Below are 18,381 nucleotides of genomic sequence, written 5' to 3' on the forward strand. Positions count from 1 at the left end.
ACTATAACTACCGACAGCATTCGGGAAATCGCCCCGCCCTCTGGTGGGCAGGTGTGGCCTTATTGCCTCCTGTCCGAAATACAGATCCCAAGCGTACGCCGCTCCACCCACCTTATTTTCCCCGCTGGGCATTCTGGGAATTGTAGTCTCTGCATCTACCCCCTGTGTTTTGGAGCGTCTCTCAGAATTAGTGCCGTTTGGTTGAAGCCCATCTGTTAAGCCTCGCGTTACTGTAGGCCTTTTCCATCTCCGGAGTCCGAGGACTGGCTGTCCTTACTTTACACACAAACACACAACTTGGCAGTAGAAGCGTTGGTGTTGAATTTTACTGCTTTCTAATATGCAATGGAATCTGATTTCCTAAGCTTTTTCATCATATATTTGTTCCAGTCATGAACCTTTTCCCAGGAATCAAGACCAAGAAGTGGGACAAGGAGAGTGGGGGCAAATACATGGAAGAAATAAGCTAAAACTTTTCATGGATGTGTCCTTGTTCTACCTCAGCTATATCTATGTGACTGAGCTCCTCAAGGCCAGGACCTGTATTCTTTCTAGTTACATTTGGTGAATTGAATTCAGCTGGACTCGGGATTTGAAATCCCCACTTTAATGGACAATTAATATTCACATCCAAGCTGAGAGGAGGAGACAGAGACAACCCTCAAATGGGAAATGCCTGCCTGGCCCTTGCAGGTCCTGATGGAAATCTGTTGGCTTTTCTTTATATGGCAGAGATAGTGTCCTGCCTTTCCTGGGGAGGGATGAACCCCTCCTGGGAAGGAAGAGCAAGAAAGGATAAACCTGGTTGCATACCCTACCATCCCTTGCATCCACCTGCCAAAAGCTAGAACGTGGCAGGATGATTTGGCTTCTCTCAAACCATGGTCATAGTCTGACTTCTGATGCTTGAACCAGCAAAGCTTCACTCCCACCTTTCCAAAAGCTTTATCTTCCATACATACCCTAAATTCCTGCCAATTTAATCAATAATAGTAACAATAATAGTAATAATAATAGCTACCATTTATTGAGCACCTACTCTACTGTGTGCCAGGCACTGTGCTAGGCACTTTTCGTACAATATCTAATTTAAATCCTCACAACAACCCTGTGAGGTAGGTATTATTATTGTCATTTTACATATGAGGGAATGGAGGCTCAGAGGTTAAATGACTCTCCTAGAATGACACAACTGACAAGTAGTAGAGCTGGTATTCAAACCCAGAACAATCTGACTCCAAATCCCATACTCCAGTGCACTAAAGCAGAGGCAGCGGGGAGAAGGAGAGTCAAATTCAAATAAGATTGTTGGCATAGAGTGGATATGGTATACTGACTGGTAAGATACGGGTTGAAGGAATTAAAGCCCATAAATGTTTCTAGATTGTGAGCCTGTGTAGACTGTGAAGATAACCAAGATGGAATTTAAGAACACACTTGGTGGGGAAGATGATGACTTGGGTCCACATGGACATGTCCATGGAGATGTCCAGTGGGTAATAAAAATACAGATCTAAAGTTCAGGGGGGGAAGTTGGGACTGGAGAGATATATTTGGGAACCACCAGCATATCAATGGCTACTGAGGACATCAGGATCAATGAGACCATTTTGGGAATAAACAGAAAGGAAAGAGAAATGGACCAAAGATGGGACTTGGGGGAGCACTGACACTCAAGTTCTGTGTGATAGTGGAGGAATTCTCAGGAGAGTTAGACAAGGCAGAGTCAGAGAGGGAAGAGAAGTATAGGAGATAGCTCTGTAGTCGTGGCTATAGGAAGCCATGGCCCTGGATGGGAGCTAACCCAGAGCTCCCAGAAGGCAGGGAAGACTGAGTCATACTTCCAGCACAGCCCTCTATTCACCAAAACCCCAGGAAGTATCTGTTAAATGAATGAATGTATACCCTAGTTTGCCCCAAAGCCTGGGGCTAAGGACTTCATCTCACTCTTGACCCCCCAACCTAGGTGAGAGTCAGTGAGCCAGGAGATTTTACGGCAGAGGTCTAAAAAGAAAGCCATGATTTGTTTAAAGGAGAGACTAAGGTAAAAGACAAGAAAACCTGGCACTGTCTAGAAGTCCCAAAAGTTGCCCTGCCAAACTTCAGCGGGCCCATGGGCTCCTGTGTCCTTGCTCTGGGGTCATGGTGAATGTGAAAACAGGGAAGGGTGTGTGTGTGTGTGGTGAGGGGAGGGTGGGAATGGTGAGAATGGCCTTTGTCGGTTGCTTGGGGACTCCTCTGCTGAGCCCAGTCTGAGAACCAGCTTATGGGCTTTATCCAGGTAGGAAGATGATAGAATGTGTGGGAAGCTTGAGGGCTATGAGGAAGGGAGAGGGAAATCAGGGGACCAGCCCCACAATCTGGGAGAGGACTGGGAGAGAGGGATCCAGCCCTTTGGAAGGGACCAGCCCTGAGACTAAGCAAACTTGCATAGGCACCTGCATGTGCTGTGTGTGTGTGTCTGTGTGTGTGTGAAAGAAACAGAACTAGAGAGAATGAGAGAGAGAACATTCACTTTGGAAAGGGGATGGGTGAGAGGCTGGGGCCCTCCCCAAGAAGCCTAGTGACTCAATAGGCTGAAATGTGGGTGTGGGGGCTGGACATCTTTGGGGAGCAGTGAGGGGCTGCTGAAGTAGGGCTCCTGGTCTCCTCGGAGGCCCTCGCTGTGGGCTCACAGAAAGTCAAACAGCCCGAAATTCTTGGCTGCTCCAGGCCCAGGGAAAATTGGGGAAGGAAAAAACAAAGAAAAGAAATGTTTCAGGCCCAGAGGTGAGGCAAGCCTGCTGGTTAGTAGGGTTAGAAGTCTGAAGGAACCAGCACACAGGCCAGGCATGGCGGAAAGTGGGGGGAGATAGAGGAGATGCTCCCTGGAACGCACTAGCAACTCAGGCAACTGAGAAACCCTTTCTGGTCAGGGCTGAGCATAGGCAAGGATAGCATGGATGGCTACGGAGGTGACTACAGCGCTACAGTGCAGGGCTGAGGCAGCAGGCAGGGGAACAGTTAGAAGGAGGGGCAGATGAAGTGAAAAAAAAATTTTTGGTGGTGGTGGTGGGGTGGCAGTATTATGGGGCAAAGTCAAGAGATTTGCACACATGCTCGAGGAGGTGGGTTAACAGAGGTATGATGTAACTGAATGAGTGGTGAAAGGGAACTGAGGGGAAAAAGGAGGGAACAAAGGGGTCAGCAGGCATCCAAGGACTCTGCTGTGGTCAGCTCCTAAAGTGTGTGTGTGTGGAGGGGAAGGGAGGAAACAGCAGCACCAGCAAGTCTGGTAACCTGCAGGCCAGGGAAATGAAGGATCTGCCTAGGAGTTAGTGGGCAGGGGGCATGGGCAAGTGGCACAAGCTGGGACCAGAGACAGGTTAGGGGCTGCAGAGCCAACTCGTGGGTACACTCTGCCCTCCCGGCACCCCGCAAGCAGTTAGGGTGCCTGGATTTAGTTCCGTTTATTTCCCTTTCAGGTACCAAAGTTAAAAAGATGGACGGATGGAGAGAGGGAGGCAGCCGGCCAGGGTGAGGGTGGACTGGAAGTCAGGGAGGGGCCCAGCTCACATCACATCCACGAAGAACTCACTGGGGTTTCCCATGGCCATGCGGAAGGACTGTCTGCTGGCGGTCAGTTCTGGGGGCACCGAGGCCAGGTCGCGGCCCGGGGGAGCCCCCGGGGGCCCCATGGCGGTGGGTGGCGGGGGCATCATCAGCATGGGGGGGCCGTAGAGCGGGGGCACGCCAGGGGGCCCGTAGCTCGGGTGCGTGTGGTGGCTGCGCAGGCTGCTGGCCAGTGAGTGGTGGCTGCGGTGACTGTGCTCGCTGGCTGCCGGGCCCGAGCGCTCGCTGGGAGCCCGCTCCCGCGGCCCCCGCAGGCTGCTGCGTGTTGTATGGTCCGACTCGCTGCCACTGCCGCCGGACTTCGAGTCCCCGGCCTTCGGGTCCTTCTCTTTCCTGCGGTCGCTGCCGCTGCGGTTGGAGCCGCTGCTCCGGCTGCCTGTAGGGACCGAGTGGGGACGCTCAGATCTTGCAGAGCAAGCCTGGAGCCCACCTGCTGCTCCGCTCCACGGCTCCCTCCGCCTTACCTTCACTGTGCTGGCTGCTGGCACTGCCCCCGCCGTAGCTGTATCCCAGCTCCGGGAAGCCAGGATGCGGGTTGTAAGGGTGGGGGGGTGGCGGGTACTGGTAAGGGAAAGCCATGGGCCAAGGGGCAGCCCCCGGGTGTGGCAAAGGGGCCAGTGTGTCCTGGTCAGAGGCGCCGCTGGAGCCGTCGTGGTCATGGAGGGACAGGTTGGCCATGTCTGTGGAGGGGAGGGGCGGGCCTGGTGAGCTGGGTCTATCCCTTGCCCCTGCACCCCTTAATCAGGAGAGAAGGGGTCCCAGCCTAGTCTGGTGGGTTTGCTTTGGATGACTGCAACAGTAGTGGTATTTCTGATCAGAATAGGAGGAGGCACCTGACAGATCTCATGCCTACTTTGGACCTTCTCCCACTTGCTGGAAGCATGGAGTGGGAGACCTGGCAGAGACAACCCCGGGGAAAACCCTCTTCAGGAAGGCCATGAGCCACCATTTAAGATGCTCAGTGCCGATTCTGACACCCATTTTCCAATCCCTTGGAGCCCCCCTACCAAGCTTCTGGCAGATTCTCCTTTGTGCTCAGTGGTCAAACTGTATTTGACCATTTTCTTTTCTGTTCACTCAGAGCATAAGAAGTTGGGGGAATATGGAAGGCTGAAATGCCAGAGAGTCACCAGGTATTCATACCTACAATTTCTGAAACACAGTACAAAGTGCTTTATCCCATGCAAAGGTTATGGCCACCCTATGAGGAAGGTATTATTCACATTTTTCCAGATGAGGAAAGTGAAGTCCAGAGAGGTTATATGATCAGCTTGAGGTTAACTCAATCTGTAGCCAGGACGGAAGCTAAGAGTTGTTCAGCTTCTCCTTACCTTTCTAGATGAGATTGTTAGTTAGGAGCAGGAGGCAGTTTGGGGGAAATTTAAGTGAAATGTTGCCCTCCCCTCTAATCTAGGACTAGAAGAAATATCCATTAAAAGCCCAGAATCAACATAGAGCCTTTCAGAGCCTCCCCATTTAGTGAATATCTGGGAAGGCCCTTGGCCCTGACCACAGTTTCCTGGTGCTGCTGGGGAGGGTGGGAGTGGAAAGGGAAGGGGCCAGAAGGAACCAGTTAGGTGCCTCCTCTGTGCTCTCCACCCCACTCCCAGCCAGGCCTGGCTCTTCATAGCATCTGTCTTACTGTATTAACATCACTTATTTCATGACTCTGGCTTCCCCAGTACACTGAGCACTCCTCAAGGGCAAGGCTGCCCCCACCTACATTAGAACTACCTTGAAGGGGGAAAGGGGTCTCTAGGACTGACTACCTGCCTGGGATACCCCTTGTTAACACCCCATCTGTACTAGGTCCCAGAACTCCTAGGGAGCTGTAATTGCCTTGGGGGGGGGTCACCTGTCAAATACAGGTGTGCCCTTTCCTCTGAGCCCTGAGATGAACCAGTCCAGCTTTCCAGCGGAGAATAGGTGAGAAGAGGGGGCTGTGAGCAGGCTGAGGCAACCTGTACTCTATTAGCCAAGCCATTAAGATGTTAAGAGTCTGGCAAACATATATGTTTATTTATGTGTATGAGGGGATGGGGGACTAGGGGGAAGCAGGGACTTGCCTTGCTTCCTGCCCAAAAAACTACTTTAGCCTCTAGGGTGTCATCCTGAGGGAAGTGACTGTGTGCTTCTGGGGCTACCCAAGACCCCAACTCTTTCTTTTGAGCTTGCCATACTCTCACACTAACGAGACCTCAACCAGTGACAAGATAAAGGCGTGTTCTGTCAGCATCTCCTCCACCCCCACCCCCACCTCCAGCTGGGCCTCTGGTGGCCTTGGTCCATGAGTGAGAGACCCAGGAGGCCCCAGGGAAGAAACAACATCTCTTGAGCAAAAGCCACAGCTGCCCTTAGAGGCTATATGTATTGCTCAAGATTTGGGACCAGGGCTGACTTCTGCTAAAAAGGATTATTAATAATGAAAATAATAACCATATTTCTTTGAATTTAAGAAGGCTTTGTAAGATGCAATCAAATTTCAGAGATATTAAAATGTGAAAAAATGTGCATCTTGGAACTAATTAAATATACAATGGCCAACTTTTATAGAGCACTTATTGTGGGCCAAACACTGTGCTAAGAGCATTATATTTACTATCTTATATCGCCCTCAAAACAGCTGTATGAGGTTCTCCTATCCTCAAAACTGCTTTATGAGGTTCTTACTCACTGAGAGTAGAACTCTCTGTGAGTTCTATTACTTCCATCTTACAGATCAAGAAATCAAGGCACTGAGACACTGTGTCACTTGCTCATGTTCACTCAGTAAGGGTGGAGTTAGGATGTGAACTCAGAACTAACTCCAAAAGCCTATGTATCTGTCATCATTCCATGGGGCTGTGATGGAAACTGCTGAGGGCAAGGGACCCCACCCTACACTCTGAGAAGTGTGCTGTGCTGGACAGCCATTCTAGTCCCTAGAATTCAATCTGAAACATTTCAAGATTTAGCTTTGGGACTGAAGCCAGCACCTCTACCCTGAGAGAAGACTCCCTCAGAGCAGATGCAGCTGCTGGGGTGGGCCTCAGCTCCCAGTCCTGAGCAATGAGGATTTCCCATCCCCAGAGTTGTCCTCAGGCTCAGAAGGGGAAGGGCGGATCCTTGCAGGCCTCTCTTGCTCAATAAAACCACATTGGCTTTGTGCTCTCTCAGGATCAAGTCCAAACTCCTTGGTACAGCTTGCAGAGTCCTCTGCAACTTGTTCCTGGCAGATCCTCCAGCTTCATCCCACCCTCAGGGGTTTGAGGAGGCTGTGGACTTGGGGCCAGGTCCTGCCCTGGTGAAACCTGCTTGGTTCTGGGAGGCTGAGCAGGGGTCAAGGGTAGGAACTCTGGCCTCACTGAGACAAGGTTTCTATAGCACCATACACCCAGGTGGTGAGGAGCATCCAGATCCAAGGCCTAGTTCCTCTGCTTTTAGTTGTGAGACCTAGGGTGGACTATTAACATTCATAATCTCAGTTTGCTCACCTGAAAACAGGGATAGTAATCACACACCCTATTCCCCACCTCCCAACTCCTCTCCCACCTGTAGGCGGGGAGGAAGTTGTGAGGACTGAGAGAGATAATGCTTTAGAAATAACCAGGCCAGTGCTAGGCACAGAGCAGGTGCTTAGAAAATGCCAGCCCCAAGAGGGGGACACAGGGCAGGTGAAGCGGCTGGACTGATTCTGCCCTGCCTGCAGATTTCTCAGGCCTCAAGCTGGGCCACTAGCTCTGCTGCTCCCCTCTCTGGGTTCCCTGAAGTCTGCTGCCACATCCCCAGGCACCTCTCCACTCCCAGACAAAAGACAGGGCAAGGAGGTAGGAGAGGCACTTACTGCCACAAAGGTCGCCGAAGATGTAGTAGCACTGCTCAGAGAAGGTGATCTTGTTGACAGTGTGGCGGATGAAGCCGGCTTTCAGCAGGTTGCTGGCATACTTGCGGGCCTCCCGCCGGTCTGTGAAGCCTTCCACATTGTGGTATAGCCAGTCCACCACATCCGAGCCTGGGGGCAAGGCTGCCACTTGAGAGGCCCATCTGACTTGGGCTCACCTGACCTCACAGAAGCCATGAGGCTGGGACTGATTTCAGCTCAAAGGAGTGGTCCAAGGGAGTTCTTGGGCCCTGGGCTGCCCCACTCATCAGTCCCCAACACCTGTCCCTCATCCCACCAAGGGGCCACTCTCACCAATGAAAGCATTAGGGATGGTAATCTTGAGCCACATGCGGTCACGGACCTCCAGCCCGGATTCAGGGGAGGCCATAGCTTTTACAATAGCAGCCATGTCACTGTGGATGGACAGGTGGAAGTCATCTAGGCCTGGGGGAGGGTGAGGGAGGAAGAATATTGAAACAGAAGGGGGCTATAGGGTTCAATAGATAGGAGTTTGCATTCCAGCTCTACCACCTAATGATTATGGGACCAATGCTAAGCAAATTACTAAGTTCTTGGACACTCAGTTTCCCCTTCCATAAAAATAGGGATTTAGTATCTACTTTACAATGTTTGCAGATTAAATAGTATAAATGAAGGTGCTTAGTGCAGTATACAATGTGCATATTACGATGATAAAAACAGCAGCCACTTATTGAGTGCTTACTTTATGCAACACACTGATTGATGCTTCACTTATATCCTCATTAAACCTCAAAGAAACCTGGTAAAGTGCATATTGTTAGTCCCATTTTATAAGAAGAAATTGAGGCTTACTTGGTATTTCATACAAGTTCAGAAGTGAACACTGCTTGGTGAGGGTCAGGGTGTCCAATGGGAGAAGAAGATGCAGTGCCTGGTAACTGGAATGAGCTGAGTCCCCTTCCCAGTCCCTCTGCTGCTTAAGCAAAAGTCCCCACGTGGGCCCTCATCAGTTCCTCCCACCTGGCCCTGCCTGCTGGGGACAGAGGTAAACACTCACGTTCTGTGTCAGGGATGGAGCTGGTGATAGAGGAGCTGGTAGAGGTGATGGTGCTCAGGGAGGGGCTCATGCCATAGGCAGGGAAGGTGCCGGTCATGGCTGCAGTGTGGGAAACCCAGGCTGCAGGGTCAATGGGCCGGATGGGCTCACCTGCAAGGAGGATAAGGAGTCATAGGTGCTCACCCTGCCGAATGCTGGACCCAATAGAGTGGGTATGGGGCTTCAGGGTGACTAGAAGAAAGAAGAGACAAGGCTCATGTATGCCAGGCACCAGCTTTAGGGCCGAATCCCCCATCCACTTACTCCTGGGCAGTGTGAAGCAACCACGTGGGCTTGGGTCCCAGCACTTGGCTACAGTCAGGGTGATGGGCCTGAAAGCAAGGGTATCCCTAGTGAAGGCAGGATGCCTGATGGCTAGAAATGACTGCCCCTCCTCCCCAGTGCCCCATCCTATCCATACCCCGGTTTGTGCACAATCTCTCGCAATACCCGGACTGCATCGTCGTTACTCATATTCTCAAAGTTGATCTCGTTTACCTGGGAAAGAAGGTGGGAGGAGGGGGATAAGCAGCTGGACTTGGGGGGTGGGGGACTGAACTTGGTGGGTCAGGACCCTTCCTCCCACCAAGGAGGGATCTCTGAATTAGCAGGGTATAGATGGTGAGGACATCTCCCCAATCCTATCAACACCACCACCCGTGGTGGGCAATGGTACCTGTAACAGCATATCTCCTGGCTCAATGCGTCCGTCAGCAGCCACAGCCCCACCCTTCATGATGGAGCCAATGTAGATGCCTCCATCACCACGCTCGTTGCTTTGGCCCACAATGGATATGCCCAAGAAGTTATACTTTTCTGGAGAGAGTAACAAGATCTTGAAAGGGAAGCAAGGTTCCTACCCAAATTCCCAGTCCCTTATTAGAAAATGAGTAGAAAGAAACTAGGATTGACATTTACTGAACATGAATCAGGTACTATGTCTAGCATGATCAAACATGCTTTTATTTAATCCTCTCTGGTTGTGAGGTAAGGACCTTAAGTCCCATTTTACAGAGCAGGTAACTGAGGTTCAGAGAATTTAAGTGGCTTTTCTAAGCCAGTAAGTGGCAGGACTAGGATTCAAACTCAGCTGTAAATGTCAAAGTCAGGGCTCTTTCTGCCATGTCTAACTATCTCCTAAGGGATAGTTCCAAGGACTGAAATCACAGAGCAAAGATACAATGGTTGAAAGAGGGGAAGGGGGGGGGTTAACATTTTCAGAAATCACCATCTCCAGAAGCCTTCCCTGATACCATTCTCTGCTTCCACAGCTCTCTGTGTTCATCTCTGTCATAGCTTTCATTAAGAGATACTGAAATGATCAGTTTGTATATCAGTTTATGCAAAGAGAGCTCCTTGAGGGCAGGGAACATATCTTGCACCTCTCTGAACTCCTTGAGTCTGCCCAGCATCTGACATATAGCAGGTGCTCAAGAGTGTTGTTTCAACAGACTCACCCATATTGAGAGTGACTGTGATGATGTTGAGTGACATGGTAGAGTCCGTGATGCTGCTGAAGGACGAGGACTGGAATAGACAGAGGCCTTAAGTAGCAGGTAGGGGTGGCAGGAACTCACTGCTCCCACCCAACTCCTCTTCAAGGTGAGCCCTCAGCACCTACCCTCCAAGGTTTTAATACTGAACCAAAAGGAAAGAACCAAGGGAAGGAGATGCTCTGGTGCTGCCTGGGCAGGGCTCACAGTCTGTCCCCACCCATCCCTAGCATCCCATGCCCCATACCCGTTCGATCCGCGAAACCTTCTGCTTCCGCCGCCGCCGCTTATGTCTTCTCATCAGGCGTGAGGCACTGCTCTGCTCCGTGGAGCTGCTGAACCTGTGGAGCCCATAGTTGTTCCTCACCAGGCTGGCCCAGCCCTGCCCAGAGGCACTGCAGGGCCCAGATCTCCAACTCAAAGCCCACATCCCTCCCAGGGGCCCTGCAGCCTCAGGGTTCAGAGCTCCTCAGGGGTCACCTGCCCCACAGTACACATAAAAGTAAAGCCCCACCTGCTGGTGGAGTCATCTTCATCTGAGTCAAAGAAGCTGGTGGTCTCCAACTCGCTGCTCATAAGGGTAGATGAGCTATCATATCCCCCTGGTTCTCGCCGACGTTCCCCCTTAGTAGTTCCATTTATTCGGGTTGCTGCAGGGGACAGAGGCAGCTGTTTTGACACAGTGCCTGATGCACAAAGGAAAGGAGAAAAGGGCAGGCCAGGGGCTGCACTGGGGCTGGGCAAATCCAGAGCTCAGGCAGTACGGCAAAGAGGCAGTAGGCTGAGTGGAAGCTGTGGAGAGGGCATGGGGGTGGAGAGGGCCTAGATTCAGGGGAGACATACTGTGCTCTGGGCCATCCCTCCGGCGTGGTCGCTCTCGCTGGGCAGAAACCAAGGAGTCTGTCTCTGTGTCATTGTCCAGGTTCTCCTGGCTGCCCCCACTGGCATGAGGGCTGCAGGGAAGAGAGGACTTGATGCAGGGTGGAGCAGGCTGGAGGCTCCCTCCCCCAGCCCTGGGCTGAGTCAATGTGTCCCTCCCCCAAGAGCCCTTTGCACCCTAAGGTCATACTCACTGGAAGGATGGAGGCCGGGAGTCCCCAATGCCTCCTATGCGCTCCATGGGAGGTGGCAGCTCTGATGGGTTGTCAGTACAGAAAGGAGCTGGCTCTGGGTGTGAGCCCTCAGCTGACACCAGCTGATGGGGACAAAGTGGGTGGGTAGTATGATACAGGAGGCAGCAGGGAGAAGGGGGATAGTTGACTTCTGTCAGGATGTGAAGGGGTCACCTTAGAAGAATGAAACAGGGAACACTGAGGGAGATAAGACAGGACTGTACAAGGGCAGCTGAGATGAGGAGCTGGGAGGCATCGGATGGAGAAGTGGGGATGGAAACAAGGGTCAGTGGCCCAAAGCAGAGGTCAGCAGGTGTCAAGAGGGAACCTGAGGCAAAGTCTCTTACAGGGCAAAGGAGACACTTTGCCCCTACTGTGTGTGTTTCTGTCTCTTCCCCCCCATCCACCCCCACACTATTATCCCCCTTTCATCAGGGCTATAGCATCTGGGGAGTGAGAAATGGCTCAGTTAGAAAATGAAAGGAAGAGTTAGATATTCAAGTATAATACTACCAGGGGCCCGACTATAGTCTCAGCAATGCCTTTCCTCCCTCCAACCCATCAGAGGAATGCAGGTGGAAAGGGGCCAAGGAGGGCTCCTTACCCAGGATACCACCCGGCCGTTGAAGCAGGGTAGCTTGGCATTGTCATCCGAGATCTCTTCCTTCACCACTCTGCAGGAAAAGGGGGTGGTGGTAACAGAATGAGTCTGCGGGGTAGAAATGGTGTTCTCACAATTCCAACTCTCAGGGGCTCCTCCACCCCAAACTGGGAAACAAATCACCAGTACAAGCCTGTTCAAATGGGAGCAGGGGTGGGGGATGATCCAGGGACAGCTCTTTAGCACCATCAGGAAGACCTCAACCCTGCCCAGGCCAGCTACCTTCCTGGGGCATCTTCTCTGTCAACAGGCAACTGTAAATTACACCTGACAAATTGCTGTTCTGCCTGGGGGCACCCACTCCCTAGACTTTCGAGGGTGCTTTACCCATCTCCAAATCTCTCCTGGGCGGGTTTTCTCTTTTCCTCTGTTCCCCAAATAGGGAAAAGCATGCAGTTATGACTGCCCTTCCCTTCTCAATTGGACAGGAATCCTGACATTCTTCTGGAAGATATGGACTTGAAGGATTCAGGGAAATTAGGGAAGGGATAGGGAGAAGGCATTTGCCAAGCATCCTCCATGTGCCATTATAATTAACAATTGCTCTCACTTACTGAGTACGTATTATGGACTGAGCACTATGCTGAGCACTTGTATCATTTCACCTAATATTCACAACAATGCCAAAAGGTAGGTATAGATAGGGAAATTAAGGGTCAGGAGGTGACACCACTTAACTAAGTGAAGAGTTGGAATTTGAATTCTGGCCAGCCTGAATTCTTACCGACTATACCATTTTATCTTCCTATAGTTATAACACACGATCTTCACATCAGCCTCATGAGGTAAAGGATATGATCTTTATTTTTGAATAAGGAAACTGAGAAACATTCAATAACTTGTTCAAAGTCACAAAGCTAGAAGACATCAGAGCTGTAATTTGACTCCAGGCTTGTCTGACCCCCAACCCATACTCTTTCCACTGTATTTCACATTCTTTTCTGGAAGAATACAGCTGATGTGTTTCTGTGTGGAGGATGGGAGGTGGGGGGACAGTGATGTGGGGAATGGGGGGTGGGAAGCAGTCAAGCCCTGTAGTCTGGCATGCCATGAGGCAAGAAGTCAGACACAGACTGTGGTTTGGGGCCAGGGAAGGAAATGGAAAAGCTTTAAGACCCTCAGACTGTGTCAAACACCCCGTAGTATAGAGCTGCGGAGACGTGGTCAGGAGCAAGATGACACATGCCTGGAGTTCTGAGCAGAAAGGGCAGACAACAAAGAAGGAGGCTGGGAAGCCCAGTCCTCCCTTGTTCTTGGAGCAGCTTCTTCCCAGAGCCGGGGACGTGCTTGGCTCCTTGTGATGCTCACATTCTTGGACTTGCAGCCAAGTTTGCAGGCTGAGCCTGCCCTCCTCCCTCCCACCCAGCTCTGACTCCTCCACTATTTCTAGTCCCACAGCGACCCCAAAAAGCAGCCCACATCATCCTGCTCAGCCCACCATGGCAGAAAGCCTGGAGACAGAATAGGCTGGGAAGAAGGGACAGAAAGGTAGCTCAGACTCACTGGCCAGTCTGGCAACTGGGTACCCCCAAGCATGCAGTCCCCCTGTGGGAATGGGTGCTCAAAGGAAAAAGGGTTTGTGTAAGTTGCATGGCAGGGACTCTGTGACCTGCTTTAGGGAGGGTCTCCCTGAAATGGGAAACCACTGCTGAGTCCCCACCTCCCCTTTCACCAGTAGGCCCCACCACACAGCTCCATGCTACAGATGTTTCCTCTCTTTCTGGGGGTCACCAACAGGTTGCCAAGGCTCTGCTGAGTCACAAAGATCAGCTGATCTTCGGCAGTCTTGGGGGACCTCGGATAGGCCTCTACCTCCTACAGCAGAGCTGAATGTCTCCGGGTTCCATAGTCCCCCCCCCCTCCCCCCCCCGTCACACACACACACACACACACACACACACACACACACACACCAAGGGGAATTGGACAAATCTGGGTTCAAATTCCAATTCTGCCAGTTAAGCCCTCCCATCTTAGAGAAATTACTTAACTTTTCCGAATCTTTGTCTCCTCTTGGTAAATGGAATTCATAAATGCATGGCCTATGCCAGTTATTAAAAGTTAGTTATTAACTTCCTCATTTTTTTAGCAGGGTCCATATTCTCTTTCTAACTAGGTGTAAGTTTCTTAGGGCAGGGACCAAACACATCTTCTGCTCGTCATTCATTCATTCAATCCAGAAGCCTCTGCTGAGAGCCCAGTGGGTTTTAGGTCCTGTGCTTGCCATTGGATGGTCCTCAAGATCAGGCCAAGAGCCTGACTTTTCCTCAGAGATGTTACGGTCCAGGGGATACTTCACGTAAGTAATTGCAAGCAGGAAGTGGGAATGGCTGTAAGAGCAGCAGATTTGTTCACTGGACAGAATCTGCTGAGTGTTATTTATGTGTCAGGTCCTGGCTAGGAGCTGTGTAGGGGTGTAAGGATAAATAGGATAAAGTGCCATGAGTCTTCCCATGGAAAAGTTCAACCAGGACAGGAGAATTTGAACCTGGGGGATATAAGGGAAGAGTGTTCCAGGTAGAAGGCCCAGAGACAGGATAGTGTGTGACTTGGAGGAGGGAGCAACACAGTTAAGTGACCAAACTTCCCATGCTGCTCCCTCTCACAGCTCAAAGCCAGACTCCTAGTGGGTACCTTGTTCTTCCATCCACCATCAACTCAGGGCTGAAAATTGTTTATCCTTCCTCCTACCCTGAGCTTGACAAATACTTCTGGAACCCAGATAAGGCTTGGGGAGTCCTGATGCCTCACAAACTGGAGCTTCAGAGGGTGAACCTTGCACACACATGTTGAGACTGGAGAGATGGCAGCCTTCTCCGCTGCCCCACTTTCCCATCTGTCAGCAGGGGCCTCTAGCCTCTGCTCACGCTCCTTTCAAGGGGCTTGGGTAAGTGGCAACCCTATCAACTCTACAGTTTGCCAAGGCAGAACATCTCCCTCAGAGAGGATGCATCTGTAAAATATGGATAATACATGCTTACAATTGTGTGGATAAGGCCATAGACTTTGGGGAGCCAGATGCCTTGGGGAGCCTGCAACCAGATGCCAGACGTCGAATCAAACGCTGCCATTTACTCACTGTGTGACCTTGGACAAATCACTTAAGTTTTCTGTGCTTTAGTTTCCTGATCTGTAAACTGGGGATAGTATTACTCATTTCACAGGGCTGTATGAGGTTAAAAAGAGGAAAGATTTGAAAAGCATTTAGATCAGTGCCCGGCATTCTGTAAGCACTACAAAATGGTTTGTTAAATAAATGAAATTATATATATATATTCCTCAACTATTAGTGTATGTGTGTGTGTGTGTGTGTGTGTCTGACAAGATAGCTCTACCAGGTCTCCTGCTCATTTATCCTTCTGGGGATAAAAACAAAATCAATTTTTCCACTTCATTTTTAGCATTATTCTCAACCCTGCTAAAATGGCCTAGTCTGATATTTTACAAAGGGTATTAATGATGTATGCAACATGACTTCACATGGTACCTGGGTGAACACTGCTTAGTTCAATAGTTATATATTTATTTTAATGTATTTTAACTATGCCAGCCCCTCAGGGCATCTGGGTGGCCCCAGGGTAGCCCCTGCATACTGGCTGGTTTTCCCACATCCCATATCCCAAGGCAGTATCAGTCTCTTCTAACCCTCTTCTTACCAAGCCAGGCCAGACTATCCACCCCACCTTTTCCAGATCAATCTCTCTTCAGAATCATCCAATCAGGGTGTCTGTCTCTGAACTGAAGCCAGAGAATCATCATCACGGCAGGAATATCTCATCCCAGGATAGGAACAACAACAGAAGCAAGAATAATTAGAAGCTACATAGTGCTTCCCTCTGTACAAAGCACTTTCACACACATGATCTCATGGGCTCTTCAAGCCCTGAGTTCCAGGGTGGAAAGTGACAGCAAAAAAATGCCAAGCAGAAGATAGAAGGTGCGTGCTTCCTGGGCAAGGAGGGCTGAGGCTCTGGGAGAGAAGCTAGACTGATGACCACCTAGGAGAAGAATGTCTCCCTTCACTCAGTTCTGGGGCCTCAGTTCCAGTGCACAGAGCAGGCCCCGGGTGAGGGCTGGAGAAGCACCCTTCAGGCCTGGACAGCGGGGTGAGGCCTCCCCCATGGGCCTCCAGGCCCAGCACTGGACTCCTTGAGGCTGGCTGGTGTGGGGCCTCCCCCTCCCCTAGTCCCCTGGGAGTTGGGGAGGTGGGGGTGAGAGGATCCACCAGGCTACCCTTCCAAGGCCAGCTGCTACAGAACCTTCAGGCTCCAACATTCCATCTCTTCTTAAAGGGGAAGTCACTGCTTCCAAACTCCGCCCGTCCAAAGCCCTGCAGCTGGGTGGAGGGGAAGACCCGGCTAGGGAGGGGAAGATGATGAACACCAAGAGATTCTTCCTGACCTTCCCATCCAGACTCAGAGGCCCTTCCCAAGGTCTCCCCCTTAGCCACCATTTGGAGGAAACAGGCCCCAATTCTGAGGGGAGATCAGCACCTGGTTTAGTGATGAGTCCTCCACAGGGGTCAGGTGCTCCAATCCCTTGACAGCATCTTAAACACTCCACAAGGGAGAGGAGAGGCAGCTAAATAAACATCAGGTCTGCAGGCCCCAGCATACAGCCTGGCGCTGGAGCATGTTCCCCCACCCCCCAGTTCAAAGTCCCCCAGCATAGCCTTTAGATGTGGGATACTCCAAATATGGTTCTGAGCTGTGAAGCTGAAAAGATGGAGAAGGAAAAGGTTAAGTGCCAAACATCTCAAGCCTATGTTAAAGAGGTGGCTCCCTTGGCAGGAGGAGGGCTGGGACTCTGGCTGTGGAATTGGGTGGAGGGATGTGTGTTTCTGTGTATGGGGGCCTCTGGTCTCCGAGGAGGTGAAGGTGCTGACTAGTAGGAACTCTGAATGCATTTGGGGAGTTGGACATCCCCCTAATGCCCCCCTCACAAGAGGTGAACAGGGAGTCCTTAGAGGGACTGTAACTTCAAGGCTCTGAAAAAGCCAAGGCGGTCCAAACGGGCCGAGTCGTCCCCTAGAAACCCCTAGAAGCCACAGTGGGGTCCCAGGAGGCGGGGCGGGGGCCATCCTCACCCGAAATCGTCGTCCATAGACTTGAAGAAAAACTTATAGCTGGGTCGCTGCAGAACGCCCTTAAAGTCCGCCAGGGTGACGCGCTCAGCGGGCAGGGGCAGCTTCACCAGGTACGGCGTCTCCTGCCCGTCTAGGTGGTAAATGATCTTGGTCTCGCCCATGGCTCCGGCCTCGGGCCCGGCGGCCCGTGTGCGGCCTGCTCGGGCGGCCGGGCCGGGCCTCTTGGGCAGCGGCGGCGCTCGGGGCGGCCCAGCGGCTCAGCCCAGCTGCGCGGCCGGCCGCGGCGCCAGCTCCCTTGTTCTCCGGCCGCTCCCGGGTCCCAGCGCCGCCTGCCGCTGCCGCTTCCGCTCCCCACTCTCCCGGCTCGGCTGGCGACCGCGACTCTTCCGGTGGCCGCGGCCCTCCCGGCTCTGGGCTGCAGCCAGGCCCGCTCCCCTCCCCCGGCCCCGGCGCCGCCCCGCCCAGGCGCAGCCACACCCCCGGCGGCGGCCGAGAAACGCTCGACTGGCGGCAGATGGCCGGGCCTTCAGCCCGGGCCCCGCTGACACCCGCCCGCCGACCTCCCGGCGCCGCTTCAGCTCCTTTGCTCTGGTCCCAGGCCCGGCCGGGGCCCACAGAAATGAAAGGGGAGAGCTGACCAGGATGGCCGCGTTTATGGACCCTACAAGGTTCTGTCTCTGGACCCAAGTGGGATCCACGCCTCCTTTACAGTCAAGGAGGGGTGGAAAGGAGGAGACGCTTTGGTCCCTGGAGATGATCCGGGGGGAGGGGGTTTATTCTGACGATGCATCGCTGGAGGAAAGTGACCTCAACTTTGCTCTTTAGGATCAGTTGAGAAGCACAGCTGCTGTCATTGAGCTCACCAAGTTGAGCTCCTTGAGGGTTGGACAGTTCTTATTTTTCCTGATAACCTCAGTCGGCCTAGCCAGGGTCAGGGGCTTAGCGGTCGTGTCATAAATAGATTGAATGACAAATGACTGGATGCATGCATGATTGGGAAGGTTAAGTCTAAACTGTTTCCTAATAAATCGCTTCACCCTTGGCTTTTAATTCGTTTAATAAATATTGAGTGCCTACTATGTGCAAGGCAAGGGTGCCATGCATGAGATATAGCAGTAATAAGGACAGTTAAGGGTGCCTTCAGGACCTTCAAGGAAGCACACAGGCTTGTAAATAATTTTGGAGAGTGATAAACACTACCAAGAAGATAAAACGAAGTGATGATTGTTATGGGGAAAAGAGGACTATTCAAGATAAGTTGATCAGAGAAGACCTCTTCCATCTGAGCTAAGACCTAACTGATGAGGAGGAACAGATCAGAAGATTTGGGGAAAGAGGGCCCAGCCAAATATAAAGGCTCATGACAGGAATAAGCTTGCCAAATTTGAGGAACAGGGAGAATGCCATTGTGACTGGAGGAACAGTGGTAGATGAGGTTGAAAAGGTAGGTCAGGGATAGATCATATAGGACTTTCTA

The 18,381-nt window shown here is 51.7% G+C and overlaps 1 protein-coding gene across 1 annotated transcript; it reads right to left on the bottom strand.

Annotated features, from left to right (window-relative positions):
- Window positions 1–3,434: 3,434 nt before the first annotated feature.
- DVL3 (dishevelled segment polarity protein 3) lies at window positions 3,435–17,065 on the bottom strand. Its single transcript, XM_037839502.1, has 15 exons — window positions 16,905–17,065; window positions 11,762–11,831; window positions 11,119–11,240; window positions 10,889–10,998; window positions 10,560–10,695; window positions 10,293–10,386; window positions 10,010–10,079; window positions 9,229–9,368; window positions 8,974–9,050; window positions 8,817–8,884; window positions 8,514–8,663; window positions 7,787–7,918; window positions 7,436–7,603; window positions 4,077–4,292; window positions 3,435–3,988 (listed from the first exon to the last, which is right to left on the bottom strand). The coding sequence occupies exons 1-15, from the start codon at window positions 17,063–17,065 to the stop codon at window positions 3,552–3,554; spliced, it is 2,151 nt and encodes a 716-aa protein (XP_037695430.1). The 3' UTR covers window positions 3,435–3,551.
- Window positions 17,066–18,381: the final 1,316 nt, after the last annotated feature.

Source organism: Choloepus didactylus, chromosome 1 (genome assembly GCF_015220235.1).
Source record: "Choloepus didactylus isolate mChoDid1 chromosome 1, mChoDid1.pri, whole genome shotgun sequence".
Lineage (NCBI taxonomy): Eukaryota > Metazoa > Chordata > Mammalia > Pilosa > Megalonychidae > Choloepus > Choloepus didactylus.